This window comes from Periophthalmus magnuspinnatus, chromosome 8 (genome assembly GCF_009829125.3).
Source record: "Periophthalmus magnuspinnatus isolate fPerMag1 chromosome 8, fPerMag1.2.pri, whole genome shotgun sequence".
Lineage (NCBI taxonomy): Eukaryota > Metazoa > Chordata > Actinopteri > Gobiiformes > Gobiidae > Periophthalmus > Periophthalmus magnuspinnatus.
The window spans coordinates 19,158,185-19,171,545 of record NC_047133.1 but is presented as its reverse complement, the minus strand read 5'-3'; the positions used below and the strand labels follow the sequence as shown (position 1 = coordinate 19,171,545).

The window sequence follows — 13,361 nt, the reverse complement described above, 5'->3', positions numbered from 1 at the left end:
ATCGAAATAATCTGACAAACTCCAGAAAAAGGGAGTGCATCACCTCTGCAGCAGGAGAAATGCGAGATGAAAAGCCATCTTTAAAAATGTTTGACGGGCGGTGAGAAACAGCAGGACACGCAACTCACGCACGCACGCGCTCATTTACGCAATATCGTTAAGTCAACACCGATCACTAAAGTTTCACTCTTTTGCTTATGAATTTTTAATAAAAAATACAAGCATTCTTTATTAGATTATTATACACTGTTCATGAATAAACAGGCATTGTGATCTTTTTTTTTTAAATACACATGTATTAACAATTCATAAAGCTGTGAGTTTATAATTCAAAACAAAGATGTATTAGTACTTAGTCTTTTTTTTTCTTTTGGTGATGTTTTGAAGCTAGTGGGAATATTGAACTTGTACTAGTTTGTGAGATGTTTTATTTTGAAAGACAGAATTTACTTCCGTTTTAGCTCATTTCTTTTTTAAACTCGCATTAACTTTACACTGCTAGAAAACGTAACCACGATGACAACTTTAAACACGAAGCGGATTTGACATGCGTAAAATTCCTTATGTTTGCGATTAAAACGTTTATTTACTCTCGTCTCGCTGGGTGTCCTACTGTTTAGGTCTTTCATGTAGCACTACGTCATGCTAAGCGGCTAGTGCGGGATGCTAAGCGGCTAACTAGCGTGATCCGTGGCTGGCTGCTGCTGTTGTTTACATCCGAGAATGATGGGCCTGTCCGGGTAGGTGTGTTAGCCAACCCCCCGCCTGTGGTACCCGAGTTTCAGAGGCAAAGGGGGTCCCAAAATCCGCAGTTTAGCCTTGGAGGGAGGCAACCATCCGAGATCCACTGCCTTTTTTGGGGTAAGAACCGAAGAATTTGAACTTTTGAAATGAGGTTTGCATATCAGTGTCTGTCATCTTTACAGGTGTCAGCTTAGAAATATATAATTTAGCTGGTGCATAGTCTTCCAGAATATACAGGAAATATATTTTAGTGACTTTTGCTGCTATGTTTTGCATTACAGATTATAAGATATATTCAATTCAATAGTGTTCATAGCAGGGACACCTGAGGGAGTTGGTTTGCTCTATCAGTACCTACCTCAAACAGCCTACTTCCCCTCATTTTAAATTGAAATGGAAGAAAGACAAATAGACTGTAATCATTTTAAATATAATGTTAATTTTGCTGATTACGTCTTGATGCAGGTTTATTTAGCAGGTATTAACGTCTAATAAACAATATAGTAAGTAAATTTTTTCTTATAAATGTCTAAAAAAATTTGAAATACTTCAGAAACTGCAGTATATACTTTAAATGTGTTTTAAAAACCCAAGAATAATATGAAAAAAGATCATATTCAAAAAAAAAAATGTATCTATAGAATTATAATAAATAGATTTATTTGTTTTTGCTCACATTGGTCAATCACAGTTTAAATTTGCATAATAATTTCTTATGAAAAAAGGAAAACCCGTGGTTCATAATGATGAGGTTAATGAATATAGACAAACTTTTAAAAAATAATTTCATCTTAAACAACTAATGAATGCTCCCCCTCCAGTGACATTTAACACGAGAAAACTGTCTACTGCTGCATAATTCATTGTTATAGAATCAAAATCACAATTTGAGTTTGAACACTCATCAAATCGCAAAGGCTGTAACTATTTAGCTACTAGAATGTTCTTTCCAAAGAACAAGATATCCTGTCCTTTAACAGAAAAAAATTTGTTGTACATGTAATTAAGACCACTACAAACATGTTCTGAAATGCATGGGATTCCTGTATTAGTTTATCAGTTCATATTTTAGTCTTTTTTTAGTTGTAAATGCTGTTGGAGTTTTTTTACAATGTGCACTTGTTTTTTACCAAAAATTGTGCAGCGTTAATTAAATCTATTGCATTCCTCCAAAGTCCAAACTCTGCTGCTCATAATAATATGTGCTGTCACAGGATTGGGTGGAGAGCTGAGCCAAGAAAGCTCTCATGGTTATAAATGCTCTCTGCAATTCAATAATAATTAAATTCAAATCCTTGTTTATGAAATGAATACAATTAATATTTTTGGACCTCTGACGATTCCCTCCTGTTGCAGTGATGGATGTGTCCTCCAGGGGGCTCCCTCCACGGCTCATGGACCTGTCAAAGGGCTTCTCAGTGGGTCGTTTACCCCACGGCCACGCTCAGCCTCTGGATATGACCAAGAAACCTGAGTGGTACCACCGCCAGCCCCAGAGCTGTGGTCCAGACCTGTCCTCTCCCTACAGAACCAGGTCTCATCTACTCAGTATTATGTTTACTTGACTCTACCAGTCAAATGTTTGGACACACCATCTCATTCAGTGTGTTTTTGTTTCTTTATTTTTACTGCTTTCTACATTTTAGATACATAGAGAAGAAATCAAATATATAAAGTAAGATATGTGGAATTATGTAACAAAGAAAATGATTAAATAACTGCTAAATATATTTTTTTATATTTTATATTTAAATCCTCAAATTAGCCACCCTTTGCTTTGTCAAAAAATATTTAGTTATTTAACTTTTTTTCTTTACTACGTATTTCCGTATATATTTGATATTTGATGTCATCTGTATGGATATAAAATGTAGAAAGTAGTCAAATTAAAGAAAACAAACACTGAATGAATGAGAGGATGTGTCCAAACTTTGATTGATTATTCATTAATTGATGAGATTATCATTATTCAGATCACAATATAATTGTAAGAGCTAAAAAATAATAATTGTGAGAATTGTAAGAAGCAACATTAAGTAATTTCCATTCAATCTATAGTCCAAAAAACATCACTGACAAAATTTGATTTCATAAAGCTGTGCAGAAATTAGAGGAATATTAGACAACGGAAATGAAAATTCTTCGTCTTGTTTGGTTATTGAAGTCGTGAATAATTGTAACACTGTGATGTTTCTTCTCACAATAATTATAGAAGTAAAATTTTAAATTGTTACTAGAGATTGATATGAGTTTTTTCATGGCCAATACAGATTATTTAGAAACTAGATAACTCGATGGTCAATACGCTCTGCTGATATTTTTGGGCCGATATATAGGGCAGATTTGGATTACCCACAGCCCTTTTACCACTCTGTAAGAGAGCTGTGTCATCACATTTTGTGCTGTTGTCTCTTCAAGTTGAAGTGTTTGAATAAAGCTTCATGCATATTCTTTAGGCTGCAGGTCAGCCAAAATAAATTATTGACCTGTGCTGAAGATTTAAGGCTGACATGCTAAAAAGTGCAAATATATCTGCCAACCAATATATCGGGCCAGTATTTGCACACCGACGTCTACCCTTGACATACCTAATCTCATCAAATTAGAGTTGTCAAAAAACAAGATTTCAATACTAATTGACACAACACATTTGTGTATTGATACTAATAGAAACTCACATACATAGGATAATTTGACCTTTCCTGAACAGACTTGAATAGATTGTGTATTTATAATGGATGTGGTATTAAAATCTGTATCTAGTATCACATCTTTTTCTTGATGCTATAGAGATTTTAGAACAACAAATCAATACCTAGATATTAAATTCTCTCTTGGCATCTTACAGCTCTTTGCGCCCGGACTTGAACCAGGATGCTACAAACTACATGAACTCTTCTCTCACTCCTGGTCTGGATTTGTATCACGACCAAGTCCGCAACAACTTATGGCATAGTGGATTTTACGACGCAAGCGGCAATGCAGGCCCCGAAAGCAGCGGAGTTGAGGAAGAAGAAGAAGAAGAGGAGGAAGAGGACAGCGATAGTGATTCTGATGTTATATTTTTGGTTTCGTCCGCTAAAGAACCTCTCCTATGCACAACCTTTATACAGGACAATGTAACGCACATAGTAGAGCCACTGTCCCCCTCCTCACTAAATGACAGGAGAAGCTGCTATGATCTACCTCAAACTTCCCCCAGTCGTGATAGCTCCTACTCAGAGGAGTCTTCAGATAGTTCAGTTGACATCCCAATCCACCATGCCCGCCCTATTGTCGTCCTATCCGACCTCAGTGCAGTGTACGGCGACCAATCGCTAGCCGACGCTTCCAGCGACGACAGCGACGTTAGCGAAGTTAGCAAGAAGAAATTTGGCAAAAGCATAAATGAAAAAATGCAAACTAGATCAAAAGTGCAACACAGTTGTAGACCTGGAAAAACGTCATGCGACACTCCTCCGTCAACTCTGCGACGAAGTTTGAGACGCCAAGTGAAAAATAATGCAATAGGGCTTTATAATGAAAGTTACGATTCAGATGATGTTTTGGATTTCGTAGCGAGGGTTTCCAGTTCAGACGAATCACTTCCTCAACATAAAAATGCACAAAGAATGAGTAGTAGTAAAGAAAGTAAGTCCAATAAAGATGTGACAACTCAAGACGATCCTCCATCAGAAAGAGAAGAGCCGCCACCATGCAAATCAGGGGACACAAAACGTATTGATAATAATAGGAGGGGAAAGATAGCGAAGAAGTTATGTGTGGCAAAGCAAAACTGTAAAGAACCAATAGCGAAAAGTCAAATTAGAACGACAATTAAAAAACGCAAGAGAAAAAAAAAATTCAAACAAAATAGTTCCTCGTCGTTGTTCACGATTGACCCAGAAATCGCACTGAAATATGCATACAGGAAGAAAAGGGAGCCAAAATTTGACAGTTTTTCACCATTCATTCATATAGAAAAGCAAACATGCACCGTGGTCAACTATCATGACGAGGAGGTCGCTCAGAAAAGGCCAGTGCCGAGCCAAAACGTGTCGGGATTCGTACCCACAACCTCCTGTTACAACCTTGGTCGCGTTAACCCCGATTCAAAGCGTACTGAGCACCTGAAGTGCTGTTTATGTGGTCAAACGGCTAACGCTAAGATGCTAGGTGATCTACACGGGCCGTACTATCCCGCTTTTTCGGATGGGCAAAATACAAGGACAATGCAAAATGGACATGCGGAAGAAGAGGGAAGTGAATTACAAAATAAAAGCCTAAAGGAGGAGGAAACACTTGTGAATGGGACTCTTAATTTGGAGGAGTGCTGGATGCATGAGGATTGTGGGGTGTGGTCGACTGGAGTTTTTTTGGTCAGAGGGAAGTTGTACGGGTTAAAGGAGGCGGCGCTACTTGCTCAACAAACAGTAAGCCCCAAATTATATTGTTATAATTTAAAGGTGCACTGTGTTACTTTTCTTGCCAACTGCTTGTCTCCAGGGAAATGTCATTGTTTTGCCTGGAATGTTTCACAGTATGGCATTAAGAATATCCATCTTGGATTTATTAAATACAATAATTTTTAATATGTAAAAATCCTTGGGAAAATATGAATTCTTATCGTGCGTGGGGTTGCTTCTTCACAGATCTGACATGTAACTTGGCCTGATGGCATCACCTGCTTGTGTACATGGAGACAGATAAGTTTTATGTCATACTGTGGAATATTCTAGCCAAAGCAGTAGCCTCTCCGTGGTGACAGTATGTTATCTACTGTACAAGAAAAAACTATATCATACACAGTCCTATTTATTTTGTGGTTATGCTGTGTATTAGCCACTTGGGGGTACTACTCTACTTTCAGTGACATGTTTTATAGAGTAATAAAAGAGTAATAAAAGACCCTAACAAACTATATATATATATATATATATATATATATATATATATATATATATATATATATATATATATATATCAAATAAACTAATATATATCAGTTGTAATTAACACTGTACTATTCATATTAGTAATAACAGAGATAATGGTAGTAACGGAAGTTTTTTGTTTGTTTTTTTGGCAATAATAGAGTATAATTAAATATATTTTATGTGTCATAGAAGAGCTAATTTTTTTTTCCGCTTCAGAAAATCAAACTTGTTCAAAAATAGTACCAATCAGATGTGAGCCATTTGAGCAGCTGGATCTACATCTGGCTAAGGATTATTCCTCAAATCTGCCTTTAATCTTTTAATTTTTTTCACTTCACTGATAAAACTGTTCAGCCCTGTAATCCCTTTTAAATGGTTTCATTCACATTGTTAAATTTGATCTTAGAATTTCAGTGGATGGCAATGGAGGGCAGAGGCTAGTGTTACTCTGCAAAAAATATTTTTACCAGATTGTTTTTTTTTGTTTTTGTTTTTTAGTATAGTGAGAAAATTAACAATTTAACCTTTTTTATTATTATTTTTGGCTGAGCAACTTAAAAAGAGATTCACCAATATGATACTGGTTGTGATATTAGTTAAGTAATTTATGACGGGTCAGCCCAATCAAATGCAGTATATCTGTACTGGGGCAAGACAACTTTTGCTCAAGAACATACAAAAAAAATCTCATGCAGCCCTTTTAAATTGATAATCTTGTGTTTTTATTTTCCCAGACATGTTGGTTGTGCCAGGAGAGCGGTGCGATCGTGGGCTGTTTTCAGAAAGGCTGCTGTAGAAGCTTCCATGTCTCCTGTGCGGTTCAGTCAGGTACAGTGAGTCAGACCCACGCTCTATTTCTGCTCTCACGTCCTGTCCCTGTAAAGACTCTGTGATTCAGGCGTCTCCTCACGTTTAATATAGAGTTTAGTCACTGCTGCACTGCACAAGTATAAGGCTGCAGATTTATGCTGTCAGAGCTCTTGTGCTCAATGCCTTTCCATTTTATGCATTTCTTCCATAGTTCACAAATATATAGGAATAGGCTCGATACTCAATACTTATTGTGATACCACGATGATATAAAAAAAAACAACACTCTTTCTTTAGATAATAGAATGTAATTTTCATCGTCAAATGGTAGTACTTTCTTTCATATTCCCATGTCACCTGATATATGTATAATCCCCCCCCCCTTAATACAAATTAAAAGGAAGAGGGTCAAATTCTGGGCCCCTAAGACTCTGGGGCCTCGGACAACAGACCCCTTTCTGTTGTTTTTTTCTGCATATTTGGGTGATATAATGGCGATTATCTTATTATGTTTGTTGGCGATCATCATGATTATATAAAATGTCCCACGAACGATTATTGTCAACCTTTTTTATCACGTTAAACGATATATTGTCCCATCTCTAGGGTTGGCTTATACTTGTTCTGATACAGCTCAAGATCATTCTAAAGCTATTCAGGAAACGTTCATTTCTGTCCTGTGAATGTGACTTTTTAGTATCGATACCTGGTCAAAGGAGTATCTAGTTTTAGTATCGATCAGTGTAAGATTATCTGTACTTTTGACAACCTTGGTCTACACACGTTTAATATAGACTCAGTTTAGTCACTGTTTCTCTATATGTGTATGAGGCTGCAGACCTGTGATGAGTCAGAGCTCCTATGCTCACTGCATTTGTGATATATTTGTCAAATACGTGATAAGCCATTACTGCAAAAATTGAGTTATTCACCCAAACACATTCTCTGCTATTACATTATTCATCATCTGCTCTGTGCACAATGACAAATGGCTAGCTTACTGTTAGCATCACTACTTCCTGTCCAATGATGTCAATGTCAATTTTATTTTTATAACACATTTCCAACAGCAGCAGCCCAAAGTGCTTCACACATACAAGAAATGTAAAAAAAAACAATAGTAAAAAACATGACATAACATATCTCTGAGGTTTTTGCCGAGCCGCACTAAAATCAATGCTGACAGATCACACAGTGGTCAGAGAGCTGTGGGTGGATTCTGCTGACAACATTTTAAAGACTTTACAAATTAAGTCAATTCAGTGGAGGACACTTCTGTATCTCTATGCTAATGCTAATGCTAATTTTTAGTGATAGTAAATATTAAAATTACGCCAAAGCTTGAAGTAATCTACACATAAAAGCAAAAGAAAATTGCACTTCTTGGATGTCAACAGAAGTACTTGAGACCCAAGGTCAGGATTTTAATTTTAAATGCTGCTGAAGTTCTCACTTTGAATTTTTTAACTCTGAAAAAAATGTCACTTGTTTTTACTCTGAATTTCAGTTGATGAATTTTCAAGTATACTTTTTCAATGTGTTTAAAATTTCAAAATTAAAGATTCACCTTTTAAATATCAGCAAAAATATTTTCTAGCCTCAAATTCAACAGTTAAAATGTAAAATTTGCAGTGAAAAACATCACAACGATTATGCAAAATATGTCTCAGGCAGTTCTTGTAGTGTCTTAGTTTCAGAAAAGCTGCTAGGATGAGCTTCACTCCAAAACTTTTGTGCAGTTGATAGAATTCAATTTTTGTTTTACTATGGCTCATACCTGGATGACTGAGGGACATTTAGGGAATCAATGGAGGTGGTAAATCTGAGCTCTTTACAAATGTGATCTTTTACGTAGCCTGTAAAAATAATAATAAGGGAGCCTTATTAATTAAATAATTAGGGTCAGAACCAGGTCTAATGTCTACAGTAACACAGTAACCAAAGACCTTTCTTCCATGTTCTTTATACTCAAAATGTTCCCAATGCTGTTTTATTTATTTAGCTTTGTGTTGATTTTGTTTATATTTTATCTTTTCAGGCTGTGTCTTAAATGAAGACAACTTCTCTATGAGATGTCCCGACCACAGGGTAAGTTTGATTTTCAAATCTCAGGCCAATGCCTTTTTATAATTTGTCATAAAAACATATTTTTTACACCTAAAATGTGTTACTTTCCAATAATGAAATCTTGTGTTTATCGTCAGAACAAACCCTGTGTGAGCAGACAGCCCTTGAGATGACCTCCCAGTCGTCCACAGCTTCAGTGGTAAGTTATGTACTCCTGAGGTCCCCTACTGGTAACAAACTGGAATTGGAACTGGTTTTCCCCTTAATAATAACATTATTTTAAGTTATACAACATGAAATACTAATAATTATGTGTGTTTTGTCCACGCGTGTTTGATTTCTAATATTGTGTGAATGTTTTTCAGATGAGTGGACAGACTCAGGACTCCTCAGCTATGCTCTTTTGTAACTTCATGTAAATGTGTCTAATTGTGGTTAAAGGCTCGTCTGGTGAAAAGGTTTTTCACATTATAATTAAACTGGCACAATATGTTCTCATTATCCGTTTGGTCAGTGTGGCGCATTTCAAAAAAGCTAAATGTTGTCCAATACAAAACTACATACAAATATACAATACAATACTACATACAAATATTTAGCCTATTCTTGATATTGTTCCCTGCAATTTTCAACGTAGTTAAAGGAGCTGTACCTGATTTTTACTGTCTTGAAAATGTGAAAAACAGTTTGCAGTGGTCCAAAGTTATTCCTCTCTTACCTCATGCATTCCGAGCATCCTAATTATTCACTGCGATGAGTTTATAAGGACATTTCACAACCCTAAGAGCCCAGTTCTGCCCTTACTGTGAAGCTATTAGCAACTAGCATGCTAACCCACACCTCCTGATTATGGGACATTAAAGTGCTTTATAGAATTAGATGTGGGCAGCAGACTTATTTTGACCTCAAGAGCTGCTTATACAATATATCTGTACTTTTACTTAATTAAATTGGGGGAAAAAACAGGTACAAGCCCTTTAAGCACAGTTTAATTATTTCAGGTGTTTGGTGTCTTCTTCTGACAGTTGAAAGTGTGCCATATTGACCCACCTGTAGTAAAATGTAATGTAACTGGAAAAACGCTTTGATTCAGTTTGGTTTGAGTTCTTGCCACACAACACATTCACATTGTAATTCCACAACACTATAACACATAGAGCTTTATTACAATGTACAGTTGGTGGTTTGTATGACGTGAGCCTTCCGACACTTTCTAGACTTTTGTACCACTTTTCTAGAGCGTTTCCACTTTTCACTGCTTATTTTGTGCGTTACACTCTGGTCACTGTGATGGACAATGATCAGATATTCATATATGGGTATAAAAGCGTACTGCATCTGCTGAATATGACAGCAGTAGAATTGAAAAGTAGTACTAGTAGTGGTAGTGGTGTTGAAAGAAAATGCTATCGTGTTGTATTTGCATGTCAGAGTACTTGGTAGAATTATATAATAATTTCTGTTGATGCAATAGTTGTGACTACTCTTATCAACAGAGCAGTGGTGGAAGGTATTAGAGTACAAGAAATAAAGGACTGTACTTAAGTAGGTATTTATACTTAAGTAAATTTTACAGAGGTTTTACTTTTACGTCACTACATTTGTGAGCAGTATCTGGACTTTCTACTCCACTACATTTTTTAATTGGATTGAAAAGTAAAACTTTTCATATGATTTGAGGGGTTATTTTTATCATGTTCGTGGAAACATCCTGGCTAAAGTTTTCAAGTTCAAGCTTCAGCTTTGAGCAATAAAAATAAATACACAAAATTCATAAGAAAAATTAAGAAATTGATTTGTTTTGTTACTGTAATCTAAATATGTATTTTTAAATTTGTTTAATTTATTAAAGTACATTTTTAAACGGGTACTGAAATACTTTTACTTAAGTAGATTTTGTCATGTGATACTTTTACTTGAGTAAATGTTCACCTCCAAAATTGAGTACTTCACCCACCACTGCAATAGAGTAAACATTTAGTGTGTATTCCATTTTCAAAAGCAACATCTAAAAGAAAAACCCTCAATTATACGGCTGTAATGTTGTGATGGTTTGTGAAATCCATCAAGTTTTTAAAACTGAATTGTGTTGAAAAAATGTATAACTTAAAAAACTAAAACAACAACATTTCCATGGAAACAAGCATATAAATTATAATTTATTTAGGCCAAAAGCACCCACATGTGGATGTCTTTTTATTGACCCATCTCACTGACTGAAGTCTATGGCACAGCTCCAGAGGCACAGGTCTGTCCTGCTTCTGTCCTGATCATGCATGCACTTTACACGGCCCTCTCCACACACAAAGACATCTGTTTATTCAAATGTAATTATGTTCTTCCTTTAAATGTGTGTATCCTTATATATAAGAGATTTCATTTCATGTTACATAAGGCTGCATCATGTAAGAGTTTGAAAAGAGAAAAAGACTGGTTGCTCTAAAATTAACGCCGTTATAATGTTAATATATGGATGGAAACTTTTTCAGTGCTTATAATGTTACGTTTCGTTTTCGTCTTTTGAATATATCGCTAATTATTTCAACAGAGATGTAATGATTTTATTATTTCAATGCAATATATGAGATTGTAATTTAAATTGTAAGTAACACAGTTTGAAATGTTAAATATTTCGAGTGGGAACATCTGAGAGGTTTTACAAAAATGATGGCACTTTGTTTTCTTTTGTGAAACTACCAGTTTACTTTAGATTTTATAGAATAGTTCCTCACTACTGAAGAGGACACTATGTTTCACCTTTAAAATGCCAGAGTAGTATCATTTTATTTATTTTCACAGAATAAGATACTTTATACAATAGAATGTGGACAACGGAGGCTTCAAACGCATGCATAAGGCTCTAATAAAACAGTGGGAAGATCATATTTGTAGCTTATGAGAGAGATACAGAGTTGTACAACAAGTTTAACAGGAAATGCCATGTGGAAAAGTAGTAATTCAGAAGCAGGCGTTTTGTTTAAATATCTCACCATAGCCGTTATAACTTTGTGTAATATGTTGTGTTCTCTTTGCCTTGTTACACTACTGTTTTTGCTCATTTTTTTCAATACTCAAACACTATATTTCTCCATCTTGTAAAATTATTATTGATAAAAAGTTGCTTGTTGGAGCTTTATCCTTCTCATGTATTTGTACTGTCTTTTGTATCTCTGTGAAAATGGTCCATGTGTTTTTGGGATTTGTCCTGTTAGATAACTGCACATTTTGTTCCCGAAATCATAATTCACCTAATTTAAGAAGACATTAAAATCACAAACTGGAAAATTCTTGTATTGTGTTGTTGATTAATCCGCGGTCAAAGGTTGTAAAGGTTGTTTTTGACTGGAATTCAAGGGTTTTAGCTTCCTGTTTATTGGTGACATTTTCTTGGGGACAAATCCAGAAGAGTTGGAGGAAGTGTCTGGGGTGATGGAAGTCTGGGAGTCCCTGCTTAGACTGCTGCCCCTGTGACCCGGCCTCAGATAAGCGGAAGAAAATGGATGGATGGATTTTAAGGACGTTTCACTATTCAAAAGATTCAGTAGTTCATCGCTATGGCAACAGTCCTAATTTCTCATTATTCCAAAACCCATGGATAGATGGGGACAGATGGATTCTTGTAATACTACTTACAGCTATATCTTTGAGTAGTATGTTGAAAAACACTCACATTTTTATGCTTTTGGTTTGTTCAGCAGAGACCGTGTTCATTAATCACATTTCTGTAAATGTACCAGAATCAGTCAGAGAGACTAGTTTTCATCTGAAGTCCCTGGACAGATGGTAAACATGTTCACCCTAAAAACACAACACTAAGAGTTATACAGAACAGTGCAATTATACAAAGCAGTTAAGTTAAAAGGCAGTGAGGATTTAAACATTAAAGACCATAAACACTATACACAAGGCACAGAGCACCCAGGACAGTAGAACAGGAGAAGCATTAATATTTGTGTCTGTGCATGGGTTTTAGCTTCATGTTCAGATCCATATATATTTTGAGGACTTTTGACCAAGACAGGCTATAATTTGTTTAGTTAACTGTTAGCTGCTTTGGCAAATTGTGCATATACCAGATGTAAAGGACGAGTTTAATCATTGCTTTGTTTCAGGTAGCGGTGGCATGTAACGAAGTACAAGTAGTGAAATACTGTACTTAAGTAGAATCTTTAGGTAGTTGTACTTTACTTCAGTAGATTTTACAGTGGATACTTTTTACATTTACTTAACTACATTTGGGAGCAGTATTTGCACTTTCTACTCCACTATATCTTTCAACTGGACTGAAAAGTAAAAAGTACTTTTCATATGATTTGAGGGGTTATTTGTATCATGTTCATGGAAACATCCTGACTCAAGTTTTTGTGTTCAAGCTTCAGCTTTGAGCAACAAAAATAAATACACAAAATTTAAGAGGAAAATTATGAGTAAAATACTTTAAATTTTTAAATGGGTACTTAAATACTTTTATTTAAGTGGATTTTTTTTTTTTTTTTGGATATTTTTACTTTTACTTGAGAAACATTTTGCCTCTGTATCTGTACTTTTACTTGAGAAAATTGAATACTTCATCCACCATTGGTTTCAGGTCCATAATCTGGACTAAACCAGATCTTAAACCAAGACTAAAGCAGCTCTAAAACCAGGACTAAACCAGATCTGAAGCCCTTCAAATCCAACTTTCCAGCTGCGATGCTTCTCTCAAAGACAAACTGTTCACTTCAGCTGCTCCCTGAGACATGCCGCCCACTCCACTCATTATTATAATTATTCCTATTATCTTAACATCTGGATGTGAGCAATGCACCTTCTGATCACTTAAGA

The 13,361-nt window shown here is 35.6% G+C and overlaps 1 protein-coding gene across 1 annotated transcript; it reads left to right on the top strand.

Annotated features, from left to right (window-relative positions):
- The first annotated feature begins 484 nt into the window (after positions 1–484).
- Positions 485–11,818, top strand: si:ch211-165g14.1 (uncharacterized). Its single transcript, XM_033971331.2, has 7 exons — positions 485–861; positions 2,101–2,278; positions 3,593–5,156; positions 6,395–6,488; positions 8,509–8,558; positions 8,675–8,736; positions 8,903–11,818. The coding sequence occupies exons 2-6, from the start codon at positions 2,103–2,105 to the stop codon at positions 8,708–8,710; spliced, it is 1,920 nt and encodes a 639-aa protein (XP_033827222.1). The 5' UTR covers positions 485–861; positions 2,101–2,102; the 3' UTR covers positions 8,711–8,736; positions 8,903–11,818.
- Positions 11,819–13,361: the final 1,543 nt, after the last annotated feature.